Source organism: Muntiacus reevesi, chromosome 8, assembly GCF_963930625.1.
Source record: "Muntiacus reevesi chromosome 8, mMunRee1.1, whole genome shotgun sequence".
NCBI classification, from domain to species: Eukaryota; Metazoa; Chordata; class Mammalia; order Artiodactyla; family Cervidae; genus Muntiacus; species Muntiacus reevesi.
Window position 1 is genome coordinate 58,242,512 of NC_089256.1, and position 12,942 is coordinate 58,255,453.

General features: G+C 48.4%; 1 protein-coding gene across 1 annotated transcript in view; it reads right to left on the bottom strand.

Moving 5' to 3' along the window:
- Nucleotides 1-1,204: 1,204 nt before the first annotated feature.
- Nucleotides 1,205-12,942, bottom strand: part of ST6GAL1 (ST6 beta-galactoside alpha-2,6-sialyltransferase 1) — a 149,891-nt gene continuing 138,153 nt past the window's right edge. The window contains exons 6-8 of the mRNA XM_065943301.1: nucleotides 7,475-7,573; nucleotides 6,084-6,258; nucleotides 1,205-3,747 (exon numbers count right to left, since the gene is read on the bottom strand). Coding sequence (XP_065799373.1) covers nucleotides 3,500-3,747; nucleotides 6,084-6,258; nucleotides 7,475-7,573 — 522 coding nt within the window. The 3' untranslated portion in view covers nucleotides 1,205-3,499. The remainder of the gene's footprint in view (nucleotides 3,748-6,083; nucleotides 6,259-7,474; nucleotides 7,574-12,942) is intronic.

Genomic DNA, 12,942 nt, shown 5'->3' on the forward strand with positions numbered 1-12,942 from the left:
AAACTTGTTTCCAGTCAATCCTGACCTGAGAAGGACTGGATGGCAGCATAAATGCACCAGGTGATGGGATGTCATGGGTGCAGGTAAGGCCTTTCCTTCTCTCCTGCAACTGATGCCATTACGCCAGCCCATAGGGATGAATTTTCTGGGTTAGGGTGTTTCTGTCCCAGTTAGAGTGGTAAGTGTCCCTGGGACCATAATGCACTCCCCATACATCACAGAACATTCCTCAAAGGCTGCCCCGAGGGTCACACGGGAAGTAGAAACCAAAGCCACACAGGGGGTGAGGAGCTGGGAATAGGTGAGGTGGCAGTCCCAGAGTACCCCTTCTCGGCCTCTTGCTTCTAGCTGTGGAGCCATTACTGGTGTGAGTAAACCACTTGCCAGGGTGTGAAGCATTCTATAAGAACAGAGCCTGGAGTTGGGCTTCAAGGGCACTATTGGTGGGGTGGGCATGGAGGTTGTAGGTGAGTACCTCTCTCTATTAGTCTTTCTCTTTGTGACTTGTGTCTTTCTTCTGCTTAAATGGCTGATAGGGTAAAGAAGAAGCCGGGTTCTCATTGTTCCTCCCTCATCCCTAACATACACGCCTTAAAATAAGCAGCAGATACCAGAGTAGGACCCAAGGGAAAAGGCAACCTGTGGAGGTGGCAGGAGCTCCCCGCAAGGTCCAAACAGAGAAGCCTGGTGCCCCCAAAACCCAGCTCACCAGTTGAAAGGACCTAACAGAGACTTAAGGCTATTGTAAATTTGGCAAGCACAGATCTCAGTTTCCAAACTAATTGAAATCTCTTTGTCTGTCGCTCCTCTTTTAAACTCCCATTCTCCTGAGGTTTGGGCAGAAATTTCCATATCTAAACTTGGCTATCCCCTTGGGACATCGTTCCTTTAAGGGTTTTAAACTTTTGGAAACCAAGGCGAGAACTTCCTTTCATTCTGCTTTCTGTCCTCCTGCAGCCCTTCCTTGAGGTGTTGGATGATCAACAGCTTTGTCATTTGAATCCAAGCAAAAGCAAAAGGAAGAAAACAAACCAGTCTCTGTCTCACAGATGATATCCTGCTGTGTAAGCAGGAGTTCTTTTCTTGTGGAAGTGACAAGAGGCTAAGGCAGAGGAGCTCATGGGAGAGGGTTTGGGGGTTCAGGATTCCTGTTGTGTCCTCTTTGGAGACAAGAATTGACAATGAGGAGTTGTCCCCTTAACAAGAAAAGAGGGATACAATTTTTGAACAATCATTTATTTTAAAATTTTACATAATCTTTGGATAATTCAGAAATAGCTTAGGACATGATGCAGAAGTTTCTGAGATTGACGTCTCAACTCCAGGCCAATATCAATAGCTTATTTGATTGAGATGGAAAGATTTGAGGACTTCATGATATAGAATGAACAGATGGCTACTGAATAAAACAGAACAGACAGTGGCTTTCCTACAGGACACAGTCATAATTTTTAAATTGCCTGTCACAAATATAAAACATTTAATCAGACTAACAAGAGTATCCACATCTTATTTGCATTCTACCCGTTTCCAGGTTGAGAAAGCACAATTAAATTAACTTGATCTCTTAATAATAACACATAAAAGCTAGCATCTACCCAGTGTAGTCTCAGTGTCCACATCAACATATCTCTCCTGGCAATGGAATGCCACTTCCCTCTGCACTCCATGCTCATGATTCAGTGACTGCCAGGCATTCTTGAGCCCAGAGATGTGGGAAAAGCCCAGAGTCACAGCGGCCAGTGGCCCAAGTGCTCTGCCCATCCCAGAGCAGATCAGGACTGAGCAGGGACACGTTCTGCACACTCCGCTCCCTCAGATGGTTGCCAGGGTGTTCCAAGCAGGGTAGGTATTATTGTCTCCCAATAGGACATTACATTCCCTGAGAACAAAGCCCACTCTCTGGCCTGCTTCACAGTAGGATGCTGCCAGGTGTGGGCACAGGGCAGAATCTCAGTAAAGGAAGGGAGGAATCCAGCGTGCACTGAGCACCTGCCTTCTCCCAGGTAACCCTCATGGCACCTGTGAGGCAGGATCACCACCCATTTTACAGATGTGGAAATAGGCTCAGAGAGGAGAATTTGCCCATGGTGGCATGGCAAGTAATAGGGGAGCATCACTTTGAAAACCCAGGGCTTCTCACTCCAGAGCTCTTTCTACTGCCTGCACAAGCCAGCGGTTTGACCATGAATGAGTACTCCAGTTCCACAAGAGCTGGTCTGGACCTCAAACACTCAAGACCCATAAGCACATGGGGCTAGCTCAGGAGGCCAGAAGCCTGGCCCAGTCTAGTGTGGCTCCCCATTAGGGGAGGGGACTTAGCACAATGGTCCAGAATGTCTGTGTGGACAGGCCACAGCAGAGAGACCTCTGTCTGGAGACTTTGATGTTACTCCCTTGCAGGCGGGGATAAGGGCACAGCACTTTGATACACCTGGTGAGAATTAGTCATGATCTCCAAGGTTTTGACCTCTGAGAGCAACATTTAAGTTCTAGGAAACCATGTTCCCACTCCCTGAGAGGCCTTTCACAAAAGGCCCATGAAGGTAAAAAAAAAAGTCAGGAAATTTTAAAATGGAAAATGCATGAAAGTAATTTGGGAGGGGTAAGATTAAAGGGAAAAACAGGATGGCAGGAGGAGGTTTGGGGGTAGGCATCAGAAAGGAAGACTTAGATAGGCTGTGCACACCCAGCTGGTAGGCTAGGCTAGGCTCAGGCCAGGCGAGCCTGGGGAAATCAGGATTTTGGCATCTGGCTTGCCTGGCATCTGTATAGGGCTTCAGTTGATGCCTCAGACATGAGGAGGGGGTTTCCTCAAAAAGTGCCTTGGCCTGTAAACTCAGGCAGATCTTAAATACAGGTAATAAAGGCAGATAGGAAAACACATCTCAGATGACTTAGACAAAATCTGCTTAACATGTTTCTCCTCTTCTAAAATCCACTGCACAGCCCCCAGCTCTGTGAAACCCTCTATGGCCCATTGACACGGGAAGAGTGTGGTCCCTCCTGGGTGCAAAAACAGCCACACAGCAAGCCCACACCCACAAGCCCCAGTGCACCAAGCACACTGAATCCATCTGGTCCCTTGCATTGATCTATATGCAACTTGAGGACGGAGACTGTACCTTTTTTCCTGTTTCCCTGGTTCGCAACAACATCATTATTCTGGTGAGGAAAGCAGACCAGCTTTGGCAGCCCTGGTGGGAAAGGCGGATCTTGCATTTACCTGGGTTGGGGGTGGGAGGACCCTCTCTGGAAGGAATGCTAAACGGGTATACATGAGTGAGACAGGAGGCTCTGGGTTCACACACCCCCGTGACAACAGGGCAGGCTGGGCTGGGGGCCCTGCCCTTGAGTTTCTGAAGCCCCAGGGCTCTTGCTGCCTGGAGTGTGGGCTGTGATTATTCAGGAACACAGTTTTCCTTCCCAGGCCTGGGGTGGCCAGAAGACCGGCTGTAAAATGCCGATGGACGAGGGTGAGGGGGCCTGGCTGGGGAGCTTATGCTCCGCAGCGAATTGTCCGGAAGCCAGGCAGCGTGGCTTTTCCAAGCAGGTAGATGTCCTCGTCCGTGCCGAGGTTGAGGTGCTTCACCATGTTCTTCTCAAAGAGGAGTGGGTGGTAGGCACCCATTGTGCAGGCACTGTCGAAATACTTCTGATAGTAGTAGCACACGTCAGTCTTACGCTTGGATGGGAGGAACTCGTAAATATCCACCTGGTCACACAGCGACATCATAATGATGATGCCTGGAGAGGAGAGCAGAGGTGAGTCCTACGCAACAGCCCACCCTAGCTCCCCAGAGTTCTGCCCAGGGAGCCCCACAGTTCATGCCCCGAAAGCTGGAGAGGTGTCTGCTAGAACGTCTGTCTGAGTGTGTTCCCAGTCTGAGTTGCTCTGGTAAGCCCATCCAACAGGCCGCTCCTCAGGGTGCAGGGCTCACGACCCTTTGTATGCTCAGCACCCAGGTCAGAGCCCGGTGCCCAGCAGGTCCTCCCTAAACATTGATGAATCGAAGGGCTCCACCATCAGCCAATGAACTGATCACTGTCAATAAGCTCTATGAAGAGAGAGGACCAAGGTGACTGAGGAGACAGAACCATTCCATGCAGATATTACTTTCTCTCATGTCTGTATCTTGGATGAGCCTCGTAGCTGGTTATTTGGGAGGTGTTTCTTACACTCATACCTAGTGAAACAGTGTGGGGAAGGAAGGCTTCGTGCCTCAGGTGGGAGGGGGACAGCTGTTACAGGAGCATGCGCTCGTCTGTATTGATGGGCTCAGTCAGGCAGGAGAGAGGAGCTGAGAGAGTGTGGTGGGTGGTGCGCTCAATGAGGGGTACAGAACACAAGAGGTGCAGACCCAACAAGAGGTGGGGGACGCCTCCCATCCCCCATGCTTGTCCCCACCTGGCTCAGCCATCTCCTGCAGGACACGTCCCTCTCGGGGCCTCAGGTTCTCCACCTGTCTCAAAGGGGCGATCTACCCACTCTCCTTACCACATAGGCTACGTTCAGATGCAATAAGATTGTGGCTCTAAGACTGCTCTTGTCAACCATCAATATAGGGAACATTTATGACGAACAGTTCTTACTAACAGCAGACTTGTAAAGTGCTAACAGCAGCTCTGTTCCGGAAGAATGAGACCTGGGGAAAGCCCTGTTAACCCCCTCTGGCTGTCCCCACCCTGTGTGACGGGCGAGAAAAGACATCCGCAACTAAGCGATGACGGCACAGCAGCCGTGCTTCCAGATGCGGGGAGGGGGGCTTCTATGACAGCGGGCTCTCATGAGCCCCCAGAGCGTGGGTGTGGGGGCTGGCAAGGGCCTTGGCCATGAGGGAGGGGCAAGGGGGAAGGGCTGCTGGTGGAGGGGACAGCACAAGCAAAGGCAGGCAGTAGGGCAACAGGAGAGAGTCCCTAGGATGCTCTCCATCTACTTCTCCAAAGGGGTCCAGGGAGTACCCCCAGGGCACCTATGCACAAGTGGAAGAGAAAGGCAGAAAGCAGATGGGATACTGAAAGCACCTTCATCTCTATCAGGAAATGCCTCTGATAATAAAGCATTTGTTCATTTACTCAAAGAACATTTACCTCAGGCCTGTCCTGTGCCAGACCCACAAGGATGAGGCAAACACAGCTCCGCCCTGAGGGAGCTGCAGTCTAATAGGGAAGGCAGGTGGGCAGATGACAGTGAGTGCCAGGGGGCATCTGGCACAAAGTGCCTGTGCTCCAGCTGCACTCAGAGTGGGAGGGAGCGAGGGGCAGGCAGGCCATGAGGGCAGAGAGCTGTGGAGTAAGAAAGTCTGCAGCCAGCACTCAGGGCCTTCAGCGCTTGGACCCCAGCCCACCCCCACATCGGCACCCACAACTCCATCTGTGACCCCCAAACCAAGTGCAGCCTCACCACCCAGTCTTCTCTCAGGGCCACAGACAGGGTGGTCACTAGGTGAAATTCTGAATATTATCGACTGTTCCATTTTCTTCAGATTCTAATATGGCTCAGGACAATAATGACATTATTCTTGATCCTTTATTTAAAATTTTAATATTTTGTCTATCATGAAATTTTTCACTGTGATTTTTTTAAAGACACTATTAAGATATCATTTGTTTCTGAATTTCATGGCAGCTCCTTAAATTGTATATCTGAAGTAGGTGCCTGGCTGGCCCCACCCAAGTCCCAGCCCACTCCTCCTGCCTCATCTTTTCTGTGCTTCCCTTTTTACTCCATCTTCACTTGCCAGATCCTCCCCTTTCCCAGGCCTGGTCCTGTTCACAAAGTTCTCGGGCTGTCTCCCTAGAAGGGGTCCTCTCTCCTATGGCACCGAGCTGGTCACGCTTTCCTGGCACAAACTGAATGTTGCCTCAGACACCTGACTGAACGCTCCCACTGGACACCCTGAAGTTAAGGAAGAAGATTCTATCATATTGATCTCTGTGTCTTAGTTGCAATTTGCCTCAGCATAAAAATAGAGCAAAAAGCTAGCAACTGTTTGGTAAATGAACAAACGAATGAGACCCCAGAAGAAAACTACTCTATTCTGCAGACAAGCCCCAGAGTTCTTTCTCAGACATGGACTCACCGAGCATCCCAGAGGATGGGGGGTTTGGCTGGATCTGCTCTGAGGAGATTTCTTGAATGATGTCCCACAGCTCCCAAGGCATCTGGGGCTTGAGGATGTAAAAGGGCTGATCAGGATGCAGCTTACGATAGCTCTTGAAGTTATTGAAGAAATTGTAGTCGGGATTCCTGTACCACTGAAAAAGAAGGAAGAGGTCTCAAGGAGAGCAATGGGTTGGTCTGCTGCCGCCCCTGGCGGTCATCCTCCTCTGAGGACTAGGGGAGGTGGGGAGGGACCAAGGCAGACTCCTGAGAGACAACCCTTCATTAAGATAGACTCCAGGCTTCTCCTCCCTATCACAGCTCTCACTTGATAGCAGGGCACCCAGCACATAGCCTGTGCTCACAGGGACATTTGAGCTTGGTGACCATGGAACAGCTTCAGACCTCAGGATCACCGACTGGGAAAGATATCAGAGCTGAGAGGGGCTCTTGGCCCTATCTAACCCCACCTCTCTTTTTTAAAGGGGTGAAAACTGGGACCCAGATTGCCACAGCTGTGACTCACAGTCCTTGACCTGACCCAGGCAAATTTCAGTTGTAAGTGAGATCAGTGCAAAACTGTAAACTGAGGTAGGTAGAGGAGGGTGCCAGGGATCATCAGAGCCTGTCAGCTACCCGTGTGTCCAGCATGAGAATTGAGTCTCCCAAGGACAGTGTTCTCTCTCCCTCTTCCTTAAAGCCTTTCTCCTGTGGCCCCTGCAGCCCATGCCAGGGAGAGGCCGGCTGATCTGTGTGACAAACAGTGAGAGGCCAGAGAAGCTAGAACCCAGCAGGACTGCGACTCTGTCTCCTGCCCTGGAAAAGCTGATGTTGCAGATCTGGGCCCTCTGCTTAGCAAATCAAGTCCCAGGCAGATAACCCTACCACCACCACCATCTTCTGTTTTTCTCATCTGTAAAATGGGAATAACCACACTTCTGCCTACTTCTTTCTGTTGCTATAAGAGTAAAATGAAAAGTGTCTGGAAACAAGTGTGGGACAAGTAATATTATGGTAACATTGTGTAGAGGAGAGATAATAACAACTGTCTATGCCTGCTACTGCTCATCAGAAATAACTGTATTCCATGAACACAATCCACCCCAGATGGTGGGAAATCCAGCCACTACTACTCCTGATACAGTCCCTAGTTGGGAGACAAATACATGGCAATGCAGGGCGGCCAGGGAGAGCACTGGTATAGGACAGGAATCCTCCTGAACAACTAATCCAAAAGTGAGGTGCCCTGAAATGGAACCAGTCAGCCCTCAGGGTGGCCCAGTTCAACCACAACTTTAAAAACCCAGTACATCAGGGAAATGTATAGAAAACAGGTGGCTGAATCCCAATTTCCCATAGACATCCACTTACCTTTGGGATATCTGAATGGTAAATAGATGGGTCCCACACAATTAGGATTCCTTCATTGTACAAACTGTCTTTGAGGAAGCCTGCTTCTGTGGTAACCAACTGCAGGAAGAAACAGACAGGCTGTCACCTGGACGCTTACATGTGAGTGTTGGCTTGTAGTGGTACCTGACGCATCGTAAGTGCCACCTGAGGCCCCAGAGCCCCCAGAAGTGTCTAAGTTTTGGTGCAGCACTTGTGAGAAGGCAAAGATGACAGCTGGAACTGTGTGGACCTTAAAGGACATTTTGTCATAACCCATCAGCCACATAGCATAAAGGGTTCCACTCAGACTTTTGAGATTATTGGAGAAAGGGTAGAGTGAACATGGCTTGGGGTAGAGTCCCCTGCGGTCATGCCTCGTATGGAGATCAGGGGGCTGAGGTTTAAAGTCATAATCACATATAACCAAAATGATCTCTGAAAAGCCCTTCAATCACCTATCAAGTCCAGCATATAGTAATTACTATTACAAAGCATGCTGGAGACAGACCCAGGACAGCTGAGAGTCCAATACAGACACTGGTTTCTGCCACATTGGACTGGATGGCAGAATCTATGCTTGGACACCAAAGTAGTTGGCCCATGTGGAGGGGCCATGGCATACGCTTAAACAAGAGAATCCCCCCAGGCTGGGGGAAGGCTCACATGCACCTTGCTGAGGAACCAGCCGGCCCCTCTCCTCCCCACACTCTCAGGCTCCCCGGCTCTTGGGCTAGCCTGGGCAAATGTCTCATGTCTGAGTGCAGATAACACTGCCCTCCTATCTCAGGAGCTGTCCTGAGGATCCAGTGGGGACACTGCAGCAAGTGAGAAAGACCAAGGAGGGGCCCGAAGGCTTAGCAATGAAAGAAGCTGTGTCCCTCTTAAGGGACAAAGCTGATACACGAGACCAGCTGTCAGTCACCTTAAAAAGCATGTGGGAGATACTGCCCAGGTTTAAAATGAGAGGAACAGATGGCAGAAATCTAATCAAGAACTGACTGGAATTGAAAGCAAGAATCACAACAGTAAGCCCGCTCCACATCGATCACTCACCATCACGAAGGCTGAGACCTGAACAGTGTCCCACCATCACGAAGGCTGAGACCTGAACAGTGTCCCACTGTGGGAGGATGGGTGGTCTGTAAACCAAGAGCGGCAGTCTGCCACGAGCCCCTAAGATCACTCAGCTACCCCATCCCCAAACCTTCCCCCAGATGTAGGAAGGCCCTGGGAGCCTGAAGAACATAATCCCATTTCTTCAGCGTATCTTTGAAAGAAGAAATACTGGTGGTGGGCCCACCTTGGCCAGAGGCTGTGCAGGTGTACGGGGTGCTGAGTAGCCCCAGGCAGCCACAGGGCGCCAGAGTGGGGATGGGCGCGAGGTACCACTGCTGAGCGACAGATAAGGCCAGGCCAGGCCGAGCCAAGGGACTGAGGCGGGAGAGGGAAGAGGACCTGGACAGAAGGAGCAATGTGCACACCCCCAGATGTGAGACCACACGGCAGGCTGCTAGGTGCCACCCCACACCCATTCTCTCCTTCCTTGGAAACAAGGTCCACCTCAGCACAAGGCTATCTAAAACAAAGACTAGCCAAAATAAAAATTTCCTAGCCCAACAGCTAGGTGTGGCTGTGTGACAAAATGTTGGCCAATGGTGTGTGAGCAAGCCTGAGTCCCAGAAACTGTTCTTAGAGGCAGGGTTACGACCTTCCTTGTTCCTTCCTCCTTCCCGCTGCAAAAGGTGGGTGTAATAGCTGTAGCTTGAGCAGCCCCCTTGGACCATGAAGTGGAAGTCACATGGTAGAATGGCAGATGCACGAGGGAGTAGAAGTCTGGGTTCCTGACTCTCTGGAACACTATTCCAGCTCTAGACTTCTTTTACATGAGAAATATATCTTAATTTTGTTAAACTAGTATTGAGAGGTGGGCAGAGAATTCTTGTCACTTGCAGACAAACCTAATTCTACTTAATAAAGTGAATAACTTGTTTAGGAATTGCAGGTTGTCCAGTGCGGCTTAGACACAAAGGAAGACCTTGAAGGGGTCAGAGAAATGTAGGTAAGTGCCACACAGGAGAGCTCAGGGCCAATGAAGGCTCATGAGAAGGATCCAAACAGACCAGTGTTCTGGACTAGAGTGTTTACAGAAAAGGAAGCTCAGATAGAAGATGCTACTGTAGCATAAGTGAAAATGATCGGGAAATTAAAAAGTTAACCTTCAGCTGTATGAATAATTCATGTACAAATATGAATAATCAAGTCAACAGTATCTACCTACTAGGGTTGCTGCAAAGATTCAAAGACAGAATGTCTTGTAGACTTGCAGACTAACTGGGTGTTGAAAGTGAAGGAAAAAGAGGTCAAGGTGAGTCCTGGACCTCAGGCCATTTTCCTAAAACTAGAACATGGAAAGAACAGCTGCTGGTATGTGGGGATAGAATAGTTTTGAAGTTCAAGGATGAGGCAACTGGCCTAGAGTTCCCTAGGCAAGAGGCCATGGGAACCAGAAGTGGGACCCACATCTTCCAACATTAAGCACTGTCCCCTTTCTATGGGAAACATGGTAACACAGGCATTCAGTGTTATAGTCCAAAGGCAGAGTGGGCATCCTGACAGACAGGGCTTTGCAAGATAGACGTAAGGGGTGGGCAGAGGGACACCCACTAGTTTATACATGACTTTCAAGACTGAACTCTGCAATTTCACTCCCTGTCCCCACCCCACTCTGCACCACCCCTACCACCACCAAAAACTGCTGGCATACTGAAAGTGTCCTTTCTTCAGCTATGCTTCTTTCTATGTAGAGGACTGACACCGGGTGATTTATCCCTAACTCATGAGGATTAGCGACTGGGATTTTTAAAAAAATGTTTCTCTCAAGCATGCCTTTTTAGTACACAAAGCCGGAGGCCAGGAGCAGTACTTCCTGCACCTTGATACTCTCCCAGGGTCTGTGGTGTTACTGTCCTCACAAATCCAAGAGAGATGCACGGTTTTCTCCTTTATGATAAAGGATAACTATGATGATAGCAGATGCTGCTTAAATGATGTTTATTCTAAGCCAGATACTTTTATATATTACTTAAGTTCATTTTTACAACAATCTTAGGTAGCAATTCTTAATATACCCATTTTATAAATAAGGGAGTAGACTCAGAGATGCTAAGTATTAGTAGCTTACCCAAACCATATGACTAGTAACTCAGGGAGTCTGAATGGGATCCCTTTTGTCTGGTTCCAGATTCTACACTTCTGATCTGCCTACTTCACTGCCAAGAAGATAGGGTGGAACACCCGTGGCAGAAAAGGTCAAAGAAAGCACTTGATGAGGGGTGTGAAAGTGTCATGAGGGAGTTCCCTGGTGGTCAGCGGTTATGAATCCACCTTGCAATGCAGGGGTCATGGGTTCCATCCCTGGTCAGGGAACTAAGATCCCACGCACTGTCAGGGAATTAAGCTTGCATACCACAGCTAAGACCTGACACAGCTAAATAAATATTTTTTAAAAACGTGTCACAAGAATTTTGCTTCCTGTCTAAGTTTTCATGTGTCATACAGGAAAATCCTCAAAAGACTGAATCCAAACCCATGATTTTCAGAAGGGTAAACTGAGGTCTGAAGAGGAGAGAGACTTGTCTGAGACTTCAAGCTGAGTATAAGGCAGAACCAGGACCAGATTTCAGAGCCTGGCTCTTAGCAGATTGTTGTTATTCAAATAAACCAGCACACTCTGATCTTGATCCTCAGAGTTCTCACTGTACACAGTGGGGAAACGGTCATTCACTTGAGCCACTTGAGACAAGTGAGAAAGTAACCTAGAAAACTGAGAAGAGATGAAGATAAATTCTTGTTTTATCTGGACAGAAGGAAAAGAAGGCTACTGGGGCTGGGATCTGGTGGAAGGAAAGAGGAGAAACCAGAAAGCACCCTTCAGCCTTAGAAGAACATAGCTCTGGACTTATATTAATTTTGGTACCCCTTTATATGAGAGTCAAAGATTTCCTCAAAAAAAAAAAAAAAAGTCTTAAACGTGTTCAGGGAATTGGGAGACTACTTTGTGTCTAACTCACTCGTAGTCTTAGGAGGGTCATTGCCCTTTCTGGGCCCCGGGTGCCTAATTTATAAGACATGACCATCCTGTAAGGCCCTGCCTGGGTGACTAGACATGTCTGGACAACATCTCAGCCCTTTGTCCAATTGCAACACAAGGGACTTAAAAATAAAGCTGTTCTCAAATGCTCCTATACTCACCCTCATGCAGAGTCTGACCTGAGTTCGGGGATCCCCAGGGCCTCACGATAAGTCCTTTTCAGAGCAACGGACCCCCAAGGAGAACATGCCAGGGAAAGACTACACTGGGGAGATGGGTTGTTGCTATTTAGAAACCCATTAAAGTAGCCTTTCTAGTCAGAAAGTTAGAAACAGTCACTGCAGAAAGTTAAGAGGATACAAGAATGCACGTGCGCGCACACACATCCATCTATCTATATACGTATAGAAGAAAGTAATCATATATAATTGCATTCTCCAGATATTCCCACTGTGAGTATGTGGGTCTTTTTTCTTACCAAATCTTTCTTTCCCTCTCTTACAAACTGAATTGTGTCCCTTCCAAATTCATATGTTGAAGCCCTAACCGCCTATGTAATTATATTGGAGATAAGGCTTTGGGGAGGTAATTAAGATTAAATAAGGTCATAAAGATGGGGCCCTAGTCTAATAAAACTGACTTCATAATAAGACAGGGAAGAGATAGCAGAGATTTCTCTCTCCCCTCAACTCACATGCACACGCGGTGGCATAGAAGGTGGCCATCCCCAAGCCAGGAAGAGCCCTTGTCAGAAACCAACCTTGACAGCACCCTGACCTAGTACTTCCGGCCCCCAGAACTGTGAGAAAACAAATTACTGTTGTTTTGGCCATGCCATCTGTGGTGTTTTGTCCTGGTGGGCCTTGGAAATTAATACACCTTCTGTGTGGGTGTGGGTGTAGATACTTATACATCTTAACTAGAGAGTCTAGACTTAACAGTTTTGTTAAACTCACACAACAGTCCAGTTTGAGGTCTTTTCATTTACTCCTCACAATATTTCCAAGCCCCAAACAGGGCTTGAAAAGGAAGCTCTAAGAGATTATGTGCCTGGCCCACAATGACGGAGCTAGGAAGGGATGGAGCTACAGTACAAAGCAAGGTCTGCCTAACCTCTCATTAGACTAAGCAATCTTCTTTCAAAAATGTTAAGGGATGATAAAATAAAGTTTGTATTCTGGCTGTTTAGATTTACAAATTTGCCACAGTTGCAAAGCTAGTTAATGCTCTAGAAAGACAAAAGGATCTTCAGGCTCTTGAGGAGATCTGAAAAATGATATGGAGCCTGTGGGTCTTAAGGGAAGACCTGACCTTTGCAAGCTGGATCGAGACAGAGAAGTGCTAAACAGAAGGGCAC